The 17,909-nt window shown below is 44.3% G+C and overlaps 2 protein-coding genes across 2 annotated transcripts; one reads left to right on the forward strand and one right to left on the reverse strand.

Moving 5' to 3' along the window:
• Nucleotides 1-1,614: 1,614 nt before the first annotated feature.
• Nucleotides 1,615-16,301, reverse strand: LOC134155949 (olfactory receptor 5AR1-like). The gene is made up of 2 exons (XM_062603602.1): nucleotides 15,700-16,301; nucleotides 1,615-2,619 (listed from the first exon to the last, which is right to left on the reverse strand). Exons 1-2 carry the CDS (start codon nucleotides 16,278-16,280, stop codon nucleotides 1,674-1,676), a joined length of 1,527 nt encoding a protein of 508 aa, XP_062459586.1. The 5' UTR covers nucleotides 16,281-16,301; the 3' UTR covers nucleotides 1,615-1,673.
• Nucleotides 7,862-8,860, forward strand: LOC134155948 (olfactory receptor 8U3-like). The gene has a single exon (XM_062603601.1). It carries the CDS (start codon nucleotides 7,901-7,903, stop codon nucleotides 8,858-8,860), a length of 960 nt encoding a protein of 319 aa, XP_062459585.1. The 5' UTR covers nucleotides 7,862-7,900.
• Nucleotides 16,302-17,909: the final 1,608 nt, after the last annotated feature.

The raw sequence follows: 17,909 nt of genomic DNA on the forward strand, positions 1-17,909 counted from the left end.
CCTATTTAAGTTTTAACCCGTTACCCCTTGTCATAGAGGAATCATGCAGGAATCATAGAGGAGTCATAGAAGAGTCAACAGCAGTCATACAGGAGTCATAAAGGAGTCATAGAGGAGTCATAGTGAAGTCACAGAGGAGTAATAGAGAAGTCATAATAGAGTCATAGTGGAGTCATATAGGAGACATAGTGTCATATATTCTTAGAGGTGTCATAGAGGAGTCATAGTGGAATCATAGATCAGTCATAGTGGAGTCATAGAGGAGTGTCGTGGTTTAAACCCAGTCAGGCAATTTGTTCACTCACTCCCCCCCCCTTCTTTCCCTCCCCCTGCTCCCGGAGGGATGGAGAGGAGAGTCAAAAAGAATGCAACTCCCACGGGTAGAGTTAAGAACAGTTTAGTAACTAAGGTATAACACAAATGACTACTGCTACCACCAATGATAATAATGATAAAGGAAATAACAAGGGAAGAGAATACAACACCTCACCACCAGCCAACCGATAGCTCCACCTCCAACCCCGCAGTCTCCCAGCCCTTCCGGGTAACTCCCCGTTACATCCTGGGCATGACGTGCTGTGGTATGGAATACCTCTTTGGTCAAGGTGTCCTGTCTCTGCTTCCTCCCGGCTTCCCCTCCTCCCTGGCAGAGCATGAGGCTCACAAAGGCCAAACCAAAACATCATTGTTATCAGCTCTGTTCCCAAGAGTCAAAACAGCACTCAGCTAACTGCTGAACCCAGACAAAGTATGCAGCAAAAAGCACTTTGAAGGATTAAAGTGCAGCAGGGAAATCTTCAAATACCTTTGAACATTCTTTGATGGGTCGTTGATTGGTCTGTGATTATGGAGAAAGAATACCTCTTTGGTCAGTTTGGGTCAGGTGTCCTGTCTCTGCTTCCTCCCGGCTTCCCCTCCTCCCTGGCAGAGCATGAGGCTCACAAAGTCCTTCCAGGACAAAGCACTTCAAAGCACTTTGAAGGATTAAAGTGAAGTTCCTCTCAAACTTCCCTGTTTCCTGCAGCTTTAGGAAACTTTTCTTCCTTCTCTCTCCTCCAAGCCTCCTTGGTCTGCCCTGTGTGTTCTCCTGCATGCTCCCATCTGTCATCGGGATTACCTGGAAGCACTGAAATTCAGCTTAAGTCCATAGATCACATCTCATGGCTGGAAGAGGTACAGCACTTGGTAGAGTGTCCACCACACTGATGAATGATGTCCAAGCTGTAAGAGACCACAAGCGGGCTCTTGAAAAGACAGCTGAGAAAATAGTCCAAGTCCTCAGCAGAAATCTCACAAATGGGTTATTTTAACAGGACTGAGCCTTGTCATCATATTTCCCTTCAAGAAAGAAGCAATTTAGGGTTGCTTAAGCAATGGCAGGTACATAAGAAAGACCGGCACTTTCTTGCCTACAAATATTCAGGAACAAGTTGGACATTTTAGCATGTTTCATCACAAATCATCCTTTGGTGGCTCTTCAGTGAGTATGTGTTTCCCTTATTATGAAATACACTATCAAGAGGCAAATGTATAGCAAATTAATGCCACATTCATAAAGGTGGTCTACAAAACGAATAATAATATATAGAAGTATTATCACAGCTTCTCTCCAACCTCAAAAAGACTCAAAAAACACCAACCCCACTCCCATCACTGTCTAAGTGACAAACCATTTACCACTTTGGCAGGGAAATAATCATTCTCCCCACTGTTCTCTTCAGAGCACTCTTTATCTCCTTGTTTCTCAGGCTGTAGATGAAAAGGTTCAACATTGGGGTCACCGTGGTGTAAAAGACAGAAACTATTTTGTCCCTGCCCAGGTTGTAGCTGGAGCTGGGCCGTAGGTACATGAAGATAAGGGTCCCATAGAAGATGGTGACAACCACTAGGTGGGATTCACAGGTACCAAAAGCTTTGCCCAGCACAGAGCCTGTCCTCATGATGGTGAAGAGGATGTGGCCATAGGAGATGAGGATGACTGATATTGTGGCGACCTCACTGAAGCCCCCAAAAGCAAACAGCAACACTTGGTTGAGGGAAGTATCAGAGCAAGCCAACTTTGAGAGTGGTGGCCCATTGCAGAAGAAGTGGTCAATGACATTGCGGCCACAGAAGAGCACCCTCAATGCAAAGCCTGTGAAGATGGTTGAATTAAAAAGCCCAACTGCATAGGACCCAGCTAAGAGGGAAACACAGACCTTCTTGGTCATGAGGATGGGGTAATGCAAAGGGTTGCAGATGGCAACATAGCGGTCATATGCCATCCCAGCCAGGAGGTAGCACTCTGTGACTGCAAAAGCAGCATAGATATAGAGCTGTAGGAAGCAGCCAGCAAAAGAAATAGTCTTCCTTTCAGACAAGAGGTTCAGCAGCATTTTGAGTGTCACCACGGAGGAGTAGCACAGATCCAAGAAGGACAAGTGGCTGAGGAAGAAGTACATGGGGCTCTGAAGCTGGGAATCAAGCCAGACTGCAGCAATGATGCCAAGGTTTCCTATCACGGTGGTGACATAGATGAGCAGGAAAAGCACAAAGAGGGTAACCTGGAAGTCGAGGCAATCTGTGAACCCCTTGAAAACAAACTCTGTCACCGTAGTCCAGTTTTCCCAGGCCATCAGTGTCCAAGAGGCTCCCAGTTCCCAGGCAGCCGGGTGGTTTCCATGGGCTTGGTTATGATGACTTAATCCCTTGCTTAATTATTAGTGGGGTTTAATCCTGTACTCTGTAGATAATGAAGACATTCTCTAATGAAACACTGCCAGGCACCTTGGCAGGATGCTTAGGTGGTCCACAACCACCTGCCCACGCAGGGAGTCACTGACTACATCTACCACTCAAGCTCTTAGACCAAGCTTTGAATATATGTTCTACCTTCACACACCGATTTCAAAGGAAGTCTGAAGCCAACAAAACAAGTTTTCCCTTGGACATCACCGTGGTCTTCACTATGTTTCTATCTGCCTGCAGTTTCCTCCACATTAAGGGAAGAGCAGCTCAGGTTGACTGTTGTGATAATACACAAAGTAAAGGAATATTAACTTTCGTGCTGCTTTTCAGGTTGAAGATGTCCCAGAGACTCTTTTCATTACCCCAGGTAGCTCAGAGTCTGCATTTGTTGCTCCTTAGTCTAAGTGCTCAGAAATAAAAGCAATATGTTACAGCTCACATGACTGGAATATAGTCATGGAGGGCTATGTCCTTTTCAGGAAAGACAGGCCAGCCAGGAGGGGTGGTGGGGTTGCTCTTTATGTGCGGGAGGAACTACAATGCACCGAGTTCTGTCCGGGGACAGATGACGAGCGAGTTGAGAGTCTGTGGGTGAGAATTAAGGGGCAGGCTGGCAGGGGGGATACTGTTGTAGGTGTCTGTTACAGACCACCAGATCAGGGTGAGGAAGTTGACGAGGCCTTCTACAGGCAGCTGAGAGCGGCCTCACAGTCACAGGCCGTGGTCGTCGTGGGGGATTTTAACTTCCCTGATGTTTGCTGGAAGGACCACTCGGCAACCCAGCCACAGTCCAGGAGGTTCCTCCAGTGTATGGATGATAACTTCCTCCTGCAAATGGTGGATGAGCCGACCAGGAGAGGAGCGCTGCTGGATCTCATCCTCACTAACAAGGAGGATCTGGTTAAAGCAGTAAGGGTTGAGGGCTGCCTTGGTTGCAGCGACCACGAGATGGTGAAGTTCAGGATCTTGTGTGGTAGGACTAGTAGAATACCAAGTAGAATTGCAACCCTGGACTTTAGCAGGGCAAACTTTGGCCTTTTCAAGCAATTGCTAGGGGAAATCCCATGGGCAAGGCTGCTTGAAGGTAAAGGGGCCCAAGATAGTTGGTTGACATTCAAGGACTGCTTTTTCCGTGCTCAAGATCGGAGCATCCCGACACGTAGGAACTCAAGGAAGAGGGCCAAGAGACCTGCGTGGCTAAATAGGGAATTGCTGGGTATGCTCAAGTGGAAGAGGAGAGTTTACAGGTCATGGAAGGAGGGGCTGGCCACTTGTGAGGAATATAAGGCTGCTGCTAGAGGATGTAGGAAGGCAGCTAGGAGGACTAAGGCATCCTTAGAATTAAACCTGGCAAGAAGGGTCAAGGACAGCAAAAAGAGCTTTTTCAAATACATGGCAGACAAAACTAACACCAGAGGCAATGTAGTCCAGTTCTGGGCCCCTCAGTTCAAGAAGGACAGGGAGCTGCTGGAGAGAGTCCAGCGCAGGGCAACTAAGATGATTAAGGGAGTGGAGCATCTCCCTTATGAGGAAAGACTGAGGGAGCTGGGTCTCTATAGTTTGGAGAAGAGGAGACTGAGGGGTGACCTTATAAGTGTCTATAAATATATAAAGGGGGAGTGTCACGAGGATGGAGCCAGGCTCTACTCAGTGGCAAACAATGATAGGACAAGGGGTAATGGGTACAAACTGGAACACAAGAGGTTCCACTTAAACTTGAGAAGAAACTTCTTCTCAGTGAGGGTGACGGAACACTGGACCAGGCTGCCCAGGGAGGTTGTGGAGTCTCCTTCCCTGGAGACATTCAAAACCCGCCTGGACACATTCCTGTGTAACATTATCTAGGTGTTCCTGCTCCGGCAGGGGGATTGGACTAGATGATCTTTTGAGGTCCCTTCCAATCTCTAGCATACTGTGATACTGTGATGTTGGTTTTCATTAAAAACAACTGATTAATAACAAGGTTAGTGGCTACTTTGGGGGCTAAACTGCATCTCAATAACTGCTCTCATCTCATAAGAATAAATACATAGAAGAGACAGACGGGCATATGAATTTATCTTTCCTTCTCTTCCAGCTTCACTGGTGACTTGTTAAAAATGTGCTTTCCCCTTTAATTTCTATCATTCAAATTACATTTTAAGCAAACAGCAAATACTTCCAAGCAACTGATTTCATGTCAGATTAAGGTCAGGAAGTAAAACTTCCTTTTAGAAAGGATTTATAACATAACCATGTGTCTCAAACACAGACATTTGAGAGGAGTTTAAAACTAGTTCCACCACCATCCCCCAAAACAGTACCTGAGATGCCACTTCTGGTTTCTTGTTGAAGACCCAGCCTGTTTCAGGCTGAGGTATTATTGTACCTACCTCTTATTCCCTTCTCCAAGGAAATCATTCAAAGACAGAACCTGCACCTTGTCATTGCTGAGGGGAACTAGAAAGGCAACAATACAGACAAATAGAGCATATCCTATTGAAATTGTCTATGCTGATCTCTTAAATAGGATAAAATACATCCCCAAAAAGGATTGTGTCAGGAGAGGGGGTAAATACATAAGATATTAGACATTTCTTCTGTACATGTTTATATTTGTCCCAGTATAACCATTACCACTAAGCAAGGAGATGTTTGCAAAGAGTTTTTACTAAGACTGGAAACCCACTACCAAACCACAGTGCTACCCACATACTCAAAACCATTATTCTACAATTGTATTTGGAAAATGGAGGTGATACTAATGACTAAAGAGTAACACTCCAGTATAAAGTTCAATTGATCACTCTAATTCCCTCACTGAATAGACTATCTCCTATTGTGCCCATGCAGGGATATGGTCTGGATGGAGAGGGACTGCCAGAGCAGTGAACAGTGGCTGGGCTGTTGGGTGCAGAGGGTAATGAGTTCTACTCTGCAGGAACATGGGGAGTGCCACAGGGGTTTGTCTCCTTAATCTATCTAAATTGAACCGAAGGAGAACACCACTGTGTGCAGGGACCATCCCATGGTACCTGAGCAGGAAAAGTAGAGCAGGAACAGAGACCTAGGCCAAGTTCAGCCAAGATTGCAGAGCATCAAGCGAGTTGGAGACTATGAAGCACGTCCAAAACCAAGCCAACACAGGTCAAGTCAATCCCCTGGTCAGGTTTAGGTCCAGCAATTGCTAGGGAAGGCCACAAGCAACCTCAGATCACCATCAACAGATTCCATAGATGTGCACAACTAATGCTAAACTGGAAACCAGAATTTCTCAAGTATAGTGCAACCACCTTGGGCTGAGCTTAAATAGAGATGAGGGGTAAATGGGTGGAGGGTAGGGATGAAGCCCCAGCTGAGGCTGCTCAGGTGGATAAAGGCCTATTAGCTCACCCTGGGACAATTCATCACTGCTTCAAATGCCCATTTCTCACCCTTCAATACAGTGGAAGCCCTAAAGCACCAGCTCAGGTGTTGGACATTCAGGCACTACATGTGGATAATCCTATTGGGGCTGGAAAACTGGGGGCGCAAGTGTGCACAGAGGGACAGCAGCAGCTCCAGAGAAGGAGTCACTTGTTCTTCGTGTTGTATTTAGGGACCCTCTGCAAGATCAGGAATGTCTCTAAATCCCTCCTCATTCTGTTGCCAAGGTGAGACCAAAACCTTTGCATAGTCCACAAGTATGTCAGAAGCATCCTATAAGCTGCTCAGCACTGCTGCTGTGTAGCTGTGCTCTGGCTTGGCTCATCCACTCCATGTCTCTCAGATGCCCAAGTACCACAATGCCTTTCAGAGGTGATTTCACACCCCTTGCTTTTTGCTTCTCTTTGTTTTCCTCAGGTAAGTCATGAGCAGCCCTGGAGGCTTCCTCCCCGGAGATCACATGCAACTGTATTTACAGCCCCAGCACCACAAGCTGGGCTCTTGGAGTCTGAAGGAGTTCACCTCTCTTCACATCGGGTGCTTAACAGAGCTGATGCTGGCACGTAGATGTTCTCTGCTGCTTTGGGGATTAACCCTTGGCTCCCATCACTCGGTGGCAGACGGAAGTCACAGGAGGTAACATCAACACAAAGCAGAGCCTCACCTTCATTGAAGCAGTGGTATTTCTTCTTCATGTCCTCAGGTCCTCTTTGGGAAAGCTGTGTCAGAAAACAGCCTTATCAATGTGGGTTCTTTTTATAATAAGAGGGAGCAATGTCTGATGCAGGTTGTGTTTCTTTTACAGAGGCTGCTAAAGCAAGAAGCACTGATTTATTCAAGAGTTAAATGAAGTTGAATCTTATTTTGTTATAAAGAAATGCAACATTGCAGATTGTCAGCAGAATATAGTCACTGACTAATATAGTCAGTAACAAATCAGCACATTGTAACATCCGCTCCTTTTTAATGCAAGCAACTTAATGCTCATAGGTTTAGGATGCTTCGTTGTGCTGGAGCTCAGAGAGGTATAAATCATGTGAATTTTATCTGTTATGAATAAAGTCAAATAGTTTGATAAATGTGATTTGGTGACTGGAATGATAACTAAAAGGCAAGGGAAAATGCGTGCAGTTAATCCACGTGTAAACTGGATTTCACTGGGACCGGGACTTTCTATCCCCCTGGTTTACATGCGCTACTATGAGGTTTTCAGGTGTCTTCTGACCAAATTAACTCTGAAAACTGAAAAGTGAAAGTGAAGAAAGATCTGATTCTTTTCTTTAATCTGAAAACACACGCGCTTGAATAAATCCATAGTTTTAAGAGTCCTAGCATTGAAAATACTATTTGTTCCTAGAATGCGGTCCCAGTTCAAGATACCTCAACTGTATAACATAAAATATATATAATTTGGGTTAGAAAATATAGTGGAATATATAGCAATGTAGCAGTTAAACTGGTCATTGTTTGAATTACAATATGGTCCAAAAGTGCCTAAATAAATCCATCGTTTTAAGTGTTCCAGTATAGAAAACCAAAAATGTCATTTGTTGCTTCAGTGTGCTTCCTGTTCCTTTATAAATACACTAAGTGAAGACCAAAAAACCATATGATTTTGGTTAAAAAGATAGAATAATATATGAATTCAAACAAAATGTGGCACTTAAAAACGTGATTGATTGGAGTCAAATATGGTCCAAAAATGAATCTCCACTTCTAAAAACTGTTATGTTTCTCTTCCTTTTGCCTCAGCAGGTAGCACCAGGTCATGGAAGGAAATCAGACCCAGACTGAATTCATCCTGTTCGGAATTACAGACAGCCCTCTTGCGCAGACCCCTCTGTTCGTGTTGTTTCTGTTGATTTACATTGTCACTCTGGTGGGGAACTTTGGCATTATCATCTTGGTTCGGGTGTCTCCCAGCCTCCACACCCCCATGTACTTCTTCCTCACCCATTTTGCCTTCATTGACATCTGCTATTCCACAGTCATCTGCCCCAGGATGCTGGCAGACCTGTTATCAGAGGACAAAACCATTTCTTTTACCGGCTGCATGATGCAGTTCCTCATGTTCACTTTCTTTGCTATTAGTGAGTGCCACCTCCTGGCCATGATGGCCTATGATCGGCACGTTTCTATCTGCCAGCCCCTGCTTTATGTGACCATCATCTCCAGATGCGTCTGCTGGCAGCTGGTAGCATCATCCTACCTATTCGCCTTCCTCAGTGCCATCATCTTCACATGGTGCATGTTTGGAGGTTCCTTCTGTGGTCCCAACGGCATTGACCACTTCTTCTGCGACGTCGTCCCTGTGCTAAAGCTCGTGTGCTCCGACACCCACAGCAGCGAGATGCTCATCTTTGCCTTCGTCACCATCAATGTGGTGGGCACAAGTGTGGTCATTTTGCTCTCCTACATCTCTATCCTCTGCACCGTGCTGAGGATGTGCTCAGCACAGAGCAGGGTCAGAGTCTTCCACACCTGTGCCTCCCATTTGACGGCTGTTTCCACATACTTTGGGTCAGCATTCTTCATGTACCTACAACCTTCTTCTAGCCACAGAAGCCTGGATAAGGTGGCCTCCATCTTCTACGCCGTAGTCACCCCCATGCTCAACCCATTCATCTACAGCCTGAGGAACAAGGAGGTGAAGGGGGCTCTGGTGAAGTGTGGGGGAAGGCTTTTCAACGGCTGGCAACATAGAAGAGTTGTATCATCCCGGACATGAAGATTTCATGTGATTTGAGAAAGCCTATGGGGCACTGAAACATTGGTATTTTCCTCTAATCCTCATGATTTTATGTAGTTTCTTCCACAGTTCATGCACAAAAGTCAATTACAGTATTTAATGAGAAATGAACCCCACAAATCACTTTTTTCTTTCTTGGAAGTAAACCAAGAGGAGAGGAACCTCAAACTTCATTTCACTTCGCAGTCACCAGCCTATATGAAGAAATTGCCCTGAATTATCCCAGGCCTCTTTTCCTCACAGGAAACACCAATCAGCTTTACTCAGTCATAACTTCTGTCACTGGTAAAGATGTCTTTTTCTTGCAAGATTCTGGACCTTGTTCCTCAGCTCTTAGAAATTTCCTCCCTCTTACCTGTGAGTTCTTTATTAAAGCTGCTGGGGTGGGAGGGAAGAGGAAGTGTAGTTTTACATTTGCTTGCTCAAAGGTCAGAGAAAAGGTTTCAAAAGATTCATTGCATTTGTTTGTGCCTTTCAAAGAGAAGAAGCTGGTGGGAATCAAGGTCTCAAGCTCCAGCTTTGAATATCAGGGGGAATCCCTCCCCAGGCTTCAGCTTCACAAGAGATTTCACTTCAAAGAAGGGAATTGTAAGCAATGGAATTCATAACTGAGAATGATGAACTGTGCTGAGACCACCCAGTGGTAAGGAGTATTTGGGCACATCAAAGACTCATCCCATTCATTTTACGGGGTGTTTTGCATTCATCTAATGTCCTATTTACTTAAATGGTGAGATAAATGGAAATAAGCTGGAAATAAGCACCCACATCCTATGTCCATGCCCAGCTCATGCTAAAGCACACCAGGGAGAACTAAATTGTCTATGTCACTTACAAATTAAGCCTGTTGATGGTGACTTAGATCCAGGGCAAAAGTGTCTTCTACTTGTGGTCAGTGAAGGAGCCAGGATCAATGCAATTAAATGCTGAAAAGCTAGGAAGATCAGAGGCCTTTGAAATCAGAGAGCTTCCTTAAAAACCTTCACCACACCTTGTTTTCTCCCTTCTAGTTTGTCAAATATATGCAGTATATAGCTTAAAAGACAAACAGGAAGGGGAAAAAATGATACGTAATGACATACAGCAGATACATCAGATTGTCTGCGGTATTGTAGCACAAGCCAGTTGTAGAAACAAATCAAGACTTGCAAATCATTGCAAACCAAGTCTGTAAGCAGAAGAAATAAGGTGGGGAAACAAAAGTCCTTGGTGTCAAATGAAGCCCTGAAGTCTTCTGGGACAAAATCAGCAGATAAACATCATGCCAAAGCCACTTCCAAAACAAAGTGTTGCCAATCAAATGAACACTAAAAACCCAATATTATACTTGGTAAAGGAGAATGCACAAAGGACCAGGAAATAACACTTGAGTGTAATATTCAATTTCTTACTCTAATTTCCCTCACTGATTGGACTATCTCCTAATTTGCCCATGCAGGGATATGGTCTGGATGGAGAGGGACTGGCAGAGCAGTGAGCACCGGTTGGGCTGTTGGGGGCAGAGGGTAATGGGTTCTATTCTGCAGGAACATGGGGAGTGCCCCAGGGGTTTGTCTCCTTAATCTACCTAAACCGAACTGAAGAAGAACACCATTGTGTGCAGGGACCATCCCACAGTACCTGAGCAAGAGAAGCAGAGCAGAAACAGAGAGCCAGGTCAAGTTCAGCCAAGATTCCAGAGCATCAAGTGAGTTGGGGATTATGAGGAGGTCCAAGACTAAGCCAAACCAAGCCAACACAGATCAAGTCAATCCCTGAATCGGGGTCAGGTTCAGCCATCACTAGGAAGGCACATGAGCAAGCTTTGGTCACCATCACAGGATTCCACAGGCACCTGGATAAGGTGGCCTCCATCTTCTACGCCGTAGTCACCCCCATGCTCAACCCATTCATCTACAGCCGGAGAAACAAGGAGGTGAAGGGGGCTCTGGTGGAGTGAGGGAGAAGGCTTTTCAGCTACTTACAACACTTGACTGTAATATTGAATTTCTCACTTTAATTTCCCTCACTGAAGAGACTATCTCCTAAGTTGCCAATGTAGGAGTATGATCTGGGTGGAGAGGAACTAGCAGAACAGTGAGCACTGGCTGGGCTGTTGGGTCTAAACCCACTCTCATTCTGTTGGCAATGAGAGTTAGAATGCTTGGCATAGTCCACAAGTATGTCAGAAGCATCCCAAGAGCTGCTCATCACTGGTGCTGCTGTGTAGCTGTGCTCAAAGACATCTCATGCACTCCATGACTCTCAGATGCCCAAGCACCACAATGCCTTTCAGAGGTGATTTCACACCCTTTGCTTTTTGCTTCTCTTTGTTTTCCTCTGGGAAAGCATGAGCAGCCCCAGGGGCTTTCTCCCAGGAGAGCACATGCAACTGTATTTACAGCCCCAGCACCACAAGCTGGGCTCTTGGAGTCTGGCAGGAGCTCCCCTCTCTTCACATCAGGTGCTTAACAGAGCTGATGCCGGCGCGTGGATGTTCTCTGCTGCGTTGGGGATGAACTCTTGGCTCCCATCACTCGGTGGCAGAGGGAAGGCACAGGAGGTAACACCAACACAAAGCAGAGCCTCACCTGCAGTGAGGTAGTGGGTTTGCTTCTTCATGTTCTCTCATCCTCTTTGGTAAGGATGTGTCAGAAAATAGCCTTACCAATGTGGGTTTTCTTTATAAGAAGAGGGAGCAATGTCTGATGCAGGTTGTGTTTCTTTTACATCGGCAGCTAAAGCAAGATGAACTGATTTATTCAAGAGTTAAATGAGGATGAATCTTATTTTGTTCTAAAGAAATACAGAATTTCAGATTGTCAACAGAATATGGTCACTAACAAATCAGCCTTTGGATTCAGCCTCTTACAACACCAACTCTTTTTTAGGGCAAGCAACATAATGCCCATAGGTTGAGGGTGCTTCAGCATGCTGGAACTCAGAAAGGTAGAAATCATGACTTTAGCAATGTGAATTTTATCCTTTTCAAATTATGTATAACACTTTGATAAATGCGATTTTAAGACTAGCATTAGAACTAAACACCAAAGGAAAATTCTGGAGGTCATTAATGTGTAAGATACGATTTCAATGGGAATGTGACTTTCTCTTGCTCAAGGTTTATGTGTGCTCCTATGAGGTTCCTCTAAGCTGTCTTCTGACGCAAACTGCCTCCAATCTGAAAGTGAGTAAAGATCTGATTCTTCACTCAAACCTGAAAAGTCAGGTGCTTGAATAAATCCATAGTTTATGTTTCTCAGCATAGAAGAACAAACATGGCATTTTTTGCTTCATCGCACTCTCTGTTCTTTTCTAAATACCTCAAATGAAGAGCAAAATAATATAATTTTGGTTTAAAAAGTACAATACAAAGTATTAATTCCACCAATACATGGCAGTTAAACTGGTGATCGATTGTAGCTAAATATGGTCCAAAAATGAATTTCTGTTTGCAATGATTTTGATGTTTTCCTTCCTTTTGCCTTGGTAGGTAACACCTGGTCATGAGAGCAAATCTGGCACAGACTAAATTCATCCTGTTGGGAATTACAGACAGCCCATATGCGCAGACTCCTCTTTTTGTCTTGCTTCTATTGATTCACATTGTCACTTCGGGGGAACTTTGGCATTATCATCTTGGTTCGGGTGTCTCCCAGCCTCCATACCCCCATGTACTTCTTCCTCACCCATTTTGCCTTCACTGACATCTGCTATTCCACAGTCATCTGCCCCAGGATGCTGGCAGACCTGTTATCAGAAGGCAGAACCATTTCTTTTCTTGGCTGCATGATGCAGTTCCTCACCTCTGGTTTCTTGGCTAATGTTGAGTGTCACCTCCTGGCCATGATGGCCTATGATCGGCACGTTGCTATCTGCCAGCCCCTGCTTTATGTGACTATCATCTCCAGATGCGTCTGCTGGCAGCTGGTAGCATCATCCTACCTATTTGCCTTCCTCAGTGCCATCGTCTATACGTGGTGTGTGTTTGGAGGTTCCTTCTGTGGTCCCAAATTCACTTTTGGACCACATTTAACTACAATCGATCACCAGTTTAACTGCCATGTTTTGGTGGAATTAATATTTTGTATTGTATTTTTTAAACCAAAATTATATGATTTTGTTCTTCATTTGAGGTATTTAGAAAAGAACAGAGAGTGCGATGAAGCAAAAAATGCCATTTTTGTTCTTCTATGCTGAGAAACATAAACTATGGATTTATTCAAGCACCTGATTTTTCAGGTTTGAGTGAAGAATCAGATCTTTACTCACTTTCAGATTGGAGGCAGTTTGTGTCAGAAGACAGCTTAGAGGAACCTCATAGGAGCACACATAAACCTTGAGCAAGAGAAAGTCACATTCCCATTGAAATGGTAGCTTACACATTAATGACCTCCAGAATTTTCCTTTGGTTTTTAGTTGTAATGCCAGTCTTAAAATTGCATTTATCAAAGTGTTATACATAATTCAAAAAGGATAAAATTCACATTGCTAAAGTCATGATTTCTACCTTTCTGAGTTCCAGCATGCTGAAGCACCCTCAACCTATGGGCATTATGTTGCTTGACCTAAAAAAGAGTTGGTGTTATAAGAGGCTGAATCCAAAGCCTGATTTGTTAGTGACCATATTCTGTTGACAATCTGAAATGCTGCATTTCTTTATAACAGAATAAGATTCATCCTCATTTAACTCTTGAATAAATCAGTTCATCTTGCTTTAGCTGCCTATGTAAAAGAAACACAACATGCATCAGACATTGCTCCCTCTTCTTATAAAGAAAACCCACATTGGTAAGGCTATTTTCTGACACAGCTTTACCAAAGAGGATGAGAGAACATGAAGAAGCAAACCCACTACCTCACTGCAGGTGAGGCTCTGCTTTGTGTTGGTGTTACCTCCTGTGCCTTCCCTCTGCCACCGAGTGATGGGAGCCAAGGGTTTATCCCCAGTGCAGCAGAGAACATTCATACACAGGCATCAGCTCTGTTAAGCACCTGATGTGAAGAGAGGTGAGCTCCTGCCAGACTCCAAGAGCCCAGCTTGTGGTGCTGGGGCTGTAAATACAGTTGCATGTGCTCTCCTGGGAGGAAGCCTCCAGGGCTGCTCATGCTTTCCCAGAGGAAAACAAAGAGAAGCAAAAAGCAAAGGGTGTGAAATCACCTCTGAAAGGCATTGTGGTGCTTGGGCATCTGAGAGTCATGGAGTGCATGAGCTGTCTTTGAGCACAGCCACACGGCAGCACCAGTGATGAGCAGCTCTTGGGATGCTTCTGACATACTTGTGGACTATGCCAAGCATTCTAACTCTCATTGCCAACAGAATGAGAGTGGGTTTAGACCCAACAGCCCAGCCAGTGCTCACTGTTCTGCTAGTCCCTCTCCACCCAGATCATACTTCTACATTGGCAACTTAGGAGATAGTCTATTCAGTGAGGGAAATTAAAGTGAGAAATTCAATATTACAGTCAAGTGTTGTTTTCTGGTCCAATTTCAAAGGCCTCTGTCCTTCCTAACTTTTCAGCATTTAATTGCATTGATTGTGGCTCCTTTGTTGACCACAAGTAGAAGACACTTTTCCCCTGACCTAAGTCACCATCAACAGGCTTAATTTGTAAGTGACATAGACAATTTGGTTTTCCCTGGTGTGCTTTAATATGAGCTGGTCATGGACATGGCATGTGGGTGCTTATTTCCATTTATCTCACCATTTAAGTAAATAGGACTTAAGATGAATGTACAACACCCCTTAATTCTGAATCTGATGAGCCCTTAATGTGCCCAAATACTCCTTACCACTGGGTGGTCTCAGCACAGCTCATCATTCTCAGTTATGAATTCTATTGCTTACAATTCCCTTCTTTGAAGTGAAATCTCTTGTGAAGCTGCAGCCTGGGGAGGGATTCCCCCTGATATTCAAAGCTGGAGCTTGAGACCTTGATTCCCACCAGCTTCTTCTCTTTGAATGGCACAAACAAATGCAATGAATCTTTTGAAACCTTTTCTCTGACTCTTTTTCAGCAAGCAAATGTAAAACTACACTTCCTCTTCCCTCCCACCCCAGCAGCTTTAATAAAGAACTCACAGGTAAGAGGGAGGAAATTTCTAAGAGCTGAGGAACAAGGTCCAGAATCTTGCAAGAAAAAGACATCTTTACCAGTGACAAAAGTTATGACTGAGTAAAGCTGATTGGTGTTTCCTGTGAGGAAAAGAGGCCTGGGATAATTCAGGGCAATTTCTTCATATAGGCTGGTGACTGCGAAGTGAAACGAAGTTTGAGGTTACTCTCCTCTTGGTTTACTTCCAAGAAAGAAAGAAGTGATTTGTGGGGTTCATCTTTCATTAAATACTGTAATTGACTTTTGTTCATGAACTGTGGAAGAAACTACATCAAATCATGAGGATTAGAGGAAAATACCAATGTTTCAGTGCCCCATAGGCTTTCTCAAATCACATGAAATCTTCATGTCCGGGATGATACAACTCTTCTATGTTGCCAGCCGTTGAAAAGCCTTCCCCCACATTTCACCAGAGCCCCCTTCACCTCCTTGTTCCTCAGGCTGTAGATGAATGGGTTGAGCATGGGGGTGACTACGGCATAGAAGATGGAGGCCACCTTATCCAGGCTTCTGTGGCTAGAAGAAGGTTGTAGGTACATGAAGAATGCTGACCCAAAGTATATGGACACAGCCGTCAAATGGGAGGCACAGGTGTGGAAGACTCTGACCCTGCTCTGGGCTGAGCACATCCTCAGCACGGTGCAGAGGATAGAGATGTAGGAGAGCAAAATGACCACACTTGTGCCCACTACATTGATGGTGACGAAGGCAAAGATGACCCTCTCGCTGTTGTGCATGTCGGAGCACACGAGCTTTAGCACAGGGACGACGTCGCAGAAGAAGTGGTCAATGCGGTTGGGACCACAGAAGGAACCTCCAAACACGCACCATGTGAAGATGATGGCACTGGGGAAGGCAAATAAGTAGGATGATGCTACCAGCTGCCAGCAGACGCGTCTGGAGATGATGGTCACATAAAGCAGGGGCTGGCAGATAGCAACGTGCCGGTCATAGGCCATCATGGCCAGCAGGTGACACTCACTAATAGCAAAGAAAGCAAAGGTGAGGAACTGCATCATGCAGCCAGAGAAAGAAATGGTTTTGTCCTCTGATAACAGGTCTGCCAGCAACCTGGGGGAGATGACTGTGGAATAGCAGATGTCAATGAAGGCAAAATGGGTGAGGAAGAAGTACATGGGGGTGTGGAGGCTGGGAGACACCCGAACCAAGATGATAATGCCAAAGTTCCCCACCAGAGTGACAATGTAAATCAACAGAAACAACACAAACAGAGGGGTCAGCGCAAGAGGGCTGTCTGTAATTCCCAACAGGATGAATTCAGTCTGGGTCTGATTTCCTTCCATGATCTGGTGCTACCTGCTGAGGCAAAAGGAAGAGAAACATAACAGTTTTTAGAAGTGGAGATTCATTTTTGGACCATATTTGACTCCAATCAATCACGTTTTTAAGTGCCACATTTTGGTTGAATTCATATATTATGCTATCTTTTTAACCAAAATCATATGGTTTTTTGGTCTTCACTTAGTGTATTTATAAAGGAACAGGAAGCACACTGAAGCAACAAATGACATTTTTGGTTTTCTATACTGGAACACTTAAAACGATGGATTTATTTAGGCACTTTTGGACCATATTGTAATTCAAACAATGACGAGTTTAACTGCTACATTACTGTATATTCCACTGTATTTTCTAACCCAAATTATATATATTTTATGTTATACAGTTGAGGTATCTTGAACTGGGACCGCATTCTAGGAACAAACAGTATTTTCAATGCTAGGAGTCATAAAACTATGGATTTATTCAAGCGCGTCTGTTTTCAGATTAAAGAAAAGAATCAGATCTTTCTTCACTTTCACTTTTCAGTTTTCAGAGTTAATTTGGTCAGAAGACACCTGAAAACCTCATAGTAGCGCATGTAATCCAGGGGGATAGAAAGTCCCAGTCCTAGTGAAATCCAGCTTACACATGAATGAACTGCATGCATTTCCCTTGCCTTTTAGTTATCATTCCAGTCACCAAATCACATTTATCAAACTATTTGACTTTATTCATAACAGATAAAATTCACATGATTTATACCTCTCTGAGCTCCAGCACAATGAAGCATCCTAAACCTATGAGCATTAAGTTGCTTGCATTAAAAAGGAGTGGATGTTACAATGTGCTGATTTGTTACTGACTATATTAGTCAGTGACTATATTCTGCTGACAATCTGCAATGTTGCATTTCTTTATAACAAAATAAGATTCATCTTCATTTAACTCTTGAGTAAATCAGTGCATCTTGCTTTAGCAGCCTCTGTAAAAGAAACACAACCTGCATCAGACATTGCTCCCTCTTATTATAAAAAGAACCCACATTGATAAGGCTGTTTTCTGACACAGCTTTCCCAAAGAGGACCTGAGGACATGAAGAAGAAATACCACTGCTTCAATGAAGGTGAGGTTCTGCTTTGTGTTGATGTTACCTCCTGTGACTTCCGTCTGCCACCGAGTGATGGGAGCCATGGGTTAATCCCCAAAGCAGCAGAGAACATCCATGTGCCGGCATCAGCTCTGTTAAGCACCCGATGTGAAGAGAGGTGAACTCCTTCAGACTCCAAGAGCCCAGCTTGTGGTGCTGGGGCTGTAAATACAGTTGCATGTGCTCTCCTGGGAGGAAGCCTCCAGGGCTGCTCGTGACTTACCTGAGGAAAACAAAGAGAAGCAAAAAGCAAAGGGTGTGAAATCACCTCTGAAAGGCATTGTGGTACTTGGGCATCTGAGAGACATGGAGTGAATGAGCCAAGCCAGAGCACAGCTACACAGCAGCAGTGCTGAGCAGCTCATAGGATGCTTCTGGCATACTTGTGGACTATGCAAAGGTTTTGGTCTCACCTTGGCAACAGAATGAGGAGGGATTTAGAGACATTTCAGATCTTGCAGAGGGTCCCTAAATACAACACGAAGAACAAGTGACTCCTTCT

This window comes from Pezoporus occidentalis, unplaced genomic scaffold (assembly GCF_034315485.1).
Source record: "Pezoporus occidentalis ecotype Australia unplaced genomic scaffold, CSIRO_AGI_Poc_V1 ctg803, whole genome shotgun sequence".
Classification (NCBI taxonomy): domain Eukaryota; kingdom Metazoa; phylum Chordata; class Aves; order Psittaciformes; family Psittacidae; genus Pezoporus; species Pezoporus occidentalis.

Coding starts and splice junctions, on each gene's coding strand:
- LOC134155948 (XM_062603601.1), top strand. CDS start 7,901: ATGGAAGGAAATCAGACCCAGACTGAATTCATCCTGTTCGGAATTACA.
- LOC134155949 (XM_062603602.1), bottom strand. CDS start 16,280: ATGGAAGGAAATCAGACCCAGACTGAATTCATCCTGTTGGGAATTACA. Junction 2,620..15,699: donor TCCGACATGCACAACAGCGA/GAGGGTCATCTT, acceptor AGCCTCTTGGAC/ACTGATGGCCTGGGAAAACT.